This window comes from Mus musculus, chromosome 1 (genome assembly GCF_000001635.26).
Source record: "Mus musculus strain C57BL/6J chromosome 1, GRCm38.p6 C57BL/6J".
In the NCBI taxonomy this organism is placed as follows: Eukaryota; Metazoa; Chordata; class Mammalia; order Rodentia; family Muridae; genus Mus; species Mus musculus.
The window spans coordinates 182,745,803-182,749,687 of NC_000067.6; the positions used below are offsets into that span (position 1 = coordinate 182,745,803).

Below are 3,885 nucleotides of genomic sequence, written 5' to 3' on the forward strand. Positions count from 1 at the left end.
TAGACAGAATGGACGCCACACTGACCTCTGTGCAGAACCCCGGTCTGGTTTTGTCTGGTGCTCTTTCAGAGTTACTAACACGACATAACTCCTCTAATGACACCGTCTTTTCCCTTCTGCAGTTCATGCAGATTTCACCATAAGGCTGGCAAGATGGCACAGCCAGAGAAGGTGCCCCTCCATGATGTAAGCCTGACAAACTGAGCGAAATCTGAGGAACCCACGGAAAGTTGTCCTTTGACCTTCACATGGTCACGGTAGCAGGTGCCCACCCCACATGATAACAATATTTTTTTTTAAAGTCTACATATTTTTTTAAGAAAGGGGTTTATTTTTCAATAAAAACTGATAGGATAGGATGATTTCTATGGCTGCTTGATTCTTATCTTTAAAAAGTCATTTTACTGAGTCATGCTTAGTCACAAATTCAGAACCTCGTCAAGCTAATTAGATACAATGTGGGTAGACAATGACATCTCATGGCCTCTTCTGAAGAAACGGAAGGGAAATAGGGGGGAAGAGGAAAATGCCAATAGAATCTGGATGCATACAACCAGATAGAAGCATCCCTCTCCAAGAACGGCCAAATATAGGCTAGTGTTTATTTCCCTTCAAGATAAGACCTCATTGTGATCCCAGGTTAGTCCTGGAGCTCACTGTATAGCCCAGGCTGGCCTATAGTGCTGGTATTGCAGGTGTGTGCCAACTGGGTTTCACTGAGCTCTAAAATGCCTTGACTGTGGTGGGACAGTGCAGACAGTCCTGGTGGGTTATGAACACTTCTTATTGCCACAAGTAGGGGTGTCCAAAGAGCCTCTCAGTCTGGGAGGAACTATGCAGCCATTTACCAAAACAAGAAAGGAAAAGAAGGAAAAGGCATCTAATCACAGAACATCATTCCACGGATAGAAAAAGGATGGAGGTCTGTGGCAAATGCTACATTAAGGGAGTGTCTATACTATAGGCTTTTAAGTTTAAAACTGCACCACGAGCTCTGGAGAAAGGATTACACTACCAGAGTCTCCATTCTAGTTGCTGAGAGATTCTCCCAGCCCACCTTTGCTTCTTCCCCTGGGAAACTGCTCCAGCTTCACACTCCATATTTCTCCTCTCTCAGGTTGTAGAATAGAAAAAAGAATTACCAAGTCCCATCATAAAACCGTATTTCTAACTGCACGTTCTTCTCTGGCTCCTCTAACTCTGGCCTGATGTGTGCTTCTAGATTCCTTGAGAGACACTGAAATCCCACAAAGTCAAACAGATTTTGTACTTGCCCCCAAGTCTCCCCCCCACACCATCCAAGAGAATCAATGAGCTAATTCATGGGAGGAAAATGCAGCTATTTTATATACATTTTTAAAAATCAATGCTCGATTAAAATCGGATTATAAAGCGGAATTGCATGATGGTGTCTCTGTCTGGCTGCCAGGCTGTGCCTTCTTCCTCCTGGGTTCTCAGTAGACTCCACTCTGCAGGTGCACGGACAGCTGGGGCTCTGCTGCCACCTGGTCAAAGCAGCGGTTTATCTTGGAGGACGCGGGACCCTTCTGATACTCCTGGAAGATGGGATCTTTCCCTGAGGTCATCTGCGCTAACCTTTGTTCCTTCTTCTTGATGGCTTCCTTGATGCCCTTGATGTGACACTTCTCCTCCTTCTCCGCTGTCAGCTTCAAGATATGATGGTTCCTCTCGCGCAGGATGTTCAGCTCCTGCAGGTGCTGCGCCCTGTCCCTGGTGGTCTTGTGCGCATGACTCCTGGCCTGCCTGCTCTTCTGTTCAGCCAGCTCTGCCAGCACCCGCTTGCTCACTTGGAGCAGCTCCTCTGCCTCCTCGGCATGCCATCTCCTTCTCTGGAACTGCTCTGCCTCAGTCTGGGCCTTTGCCTGCTGCTCTCTGTGCCTCTGCTCCTTCACCAGACCCTTTTGGATGTCCTGGTAGCTCTGGGAGCTCTGGGAACTCTGCTCCAGCGACAGCTTCCTGAGGAGTTCCTCCGCCTTGGCCTGGCAGTCCATGAGAACCTTGCGGGCCTGGAAGTTGACAACCGTGCTCAGGTTGCTCTCCTGGAGCTTCTTCGGGCTCTCCATCATCACATGCTCCCTCTTGTGACCCGCTATCTCCAGCCTCTTCTGCAGCTGCAGCCTGTTCAGGTCCCGAACACTCTGCAGCACCCTCTCCTGCTCCCGCAGACTCTGCACTTGGCACTGTTTGAGATGCTCGGCCTGCGCTTGCACCTTGTCCATCTTGGCCAGGCCTCGGATCTCCGGGTTGTCAGCTTGAACCATCCACTCACTCTCGTTCTCTGACCGAACAGCGCTCCTTGCCTGGCGGTCGCGCCGCGGTCCCTGCTGCTTGTAACCCTGGTGAGGCTGCTCATGGCCATGGCCCCTCTGAGGCTTGTGCTGTTCCCTCTGTCCTTGCCATTGCTCCTGGCTCTGCAGCAGCAGCAGCTTGCGCTCTCTCTCGAGGGTCAAGTGAACTTTCTGGTCTGAGCGCTTCAGCTCTTCCCAGGCGACTGCAGCCTGTTGCTGCAGCTCTCGCATCCTCTGGGCCTTCTTGAGCCTGCTCAGCACCAGGGCCAAGATCTTCTGGTCCCTCAAAGATATAACCGTCTCGTCCAGCTTGCTCTTGAGGACCTGAGCGTGCTGGCTACTCTTCTCTTTGCAGGAGGCAGAGGGACAGTCATACTTGTTTAAGGACTCAGTCAGGTCGCGGTTACTCCTATTCTGGGTGGATTGCTTACATAACTCTAGGGAGTGAACAGAGGACTTGTCGGTGAGAACCGAGGAAGGAGACCAGAGACCTACACGTCTGCCCACCGGCACTGCCCACCGGTCTCCAGGGTGTGTGTTTTCTACAAGCAACGTTCCAGCATTCGGGGGACTGAAAGCTTCCCGGATGTACTGCAGGGATGAATCTCCCCGGGCTGCAGGGTAGCGCGGGCTGGGTTGATCCCGTGGCGGCTGCTGCTGCTGCCAGGTTCTGCTGGACTTGGTTGGTGCCTCCCCGCAGGCTCCTTCCAGGCAGAGGCTGCCGGACCTGTGCTTCCTGGCTCGGTCCGAGGGTCTTCGGGCCACGTATGTCAGGCTGTGGCTTTCTCGTGGCAAGGTCATATACCCACGCCGGCGGGACCGCCCAGTGGGCGAACACTTTGGGTGCACCCAGGGCACCTCGGTCTCGATCTCGGCGCCAGGAGTCTGGGCCCAGGGACTCAGAGACAACTCAGACCAGCCCAGCTGGGCTGCGAACTCCTGCTCTCCAGCTAGCAAGGGTTCCCCGAGCTCCCCATAGGACCGTGGGGAGAAGAGATGGAAACCGGCCATGCTCCCTTCCCGGCTGGCCCAGAGTCTACAGAAGGTCGACGGACCTTCAGGGGGCCACTGCAGACACCCAGCCCACGCTCAGATCCTGTGATCCATGTGGCCTGTGACGCTCCTGCCACTTCACAATGCATCCTGGTGCCATCTGGTCTTTAAAGGCCTCAGTGCACCTGGCCTTTGATGAGCTGGCTGGAAGTCTAGGAAACAAGGGTGGTGTATAGAATCGTGACAGCATCAGTGTTTCCATTAGTGGATTGTGGAAGCTCCAGGCCAAGGGCTCCAACTTAAAGAGTTTAGTGGGAGAGAGGGGCAAAGTGTAGTGTTGAGGAAGGGGGATTTTGCTTGTCCTTTGGAGTCACGTCTCTATTTTTATGTTTGTTCTATGTGTGTCTGTGAGGATGGACATGTAGAAGCCATGACTGGTGTGTGGGCAGCTCAGGACAGCTTGTAGGCGTTGGTTCTTTCTTTACACCATCTGAGTCCCAGGGATCGAATGTAGGCTTTGAGACAAGTGCCCTTACCTGGCTAAGCAGCTCACCAACCTCACTAAGCCTTCTGTGCATGTAAG

At 52.6% G+C, this 3,885-nt stretch overlaps 1 protein-coding gene across 1 annotated transcript; it reads right to left on the reverse strand.

Annotated features, from left to right (window-relative positions):
- Positions 1–1,323: 1,323 nt before the first annotated feature.
- On the reverse strand, positions 1,324–3,378 carry Ccdc185 (coiled-coil domain containing 185). The gene has a single exon (NM_001033547.2). The coding sequence runs from the start codon at positions 3,318–3,320 to the stop codon at positions 1,455–1,457; it is 1,866 nt and encodes a 621-aa protein (NP_001028719.1). The 5' UTR covers positions 3,321–3,378; the 3' UTR covers positions 1,324–1,454.
- Between the last annotated feature and the right edge of the window lie 507 nt (positions 3,379–3,885).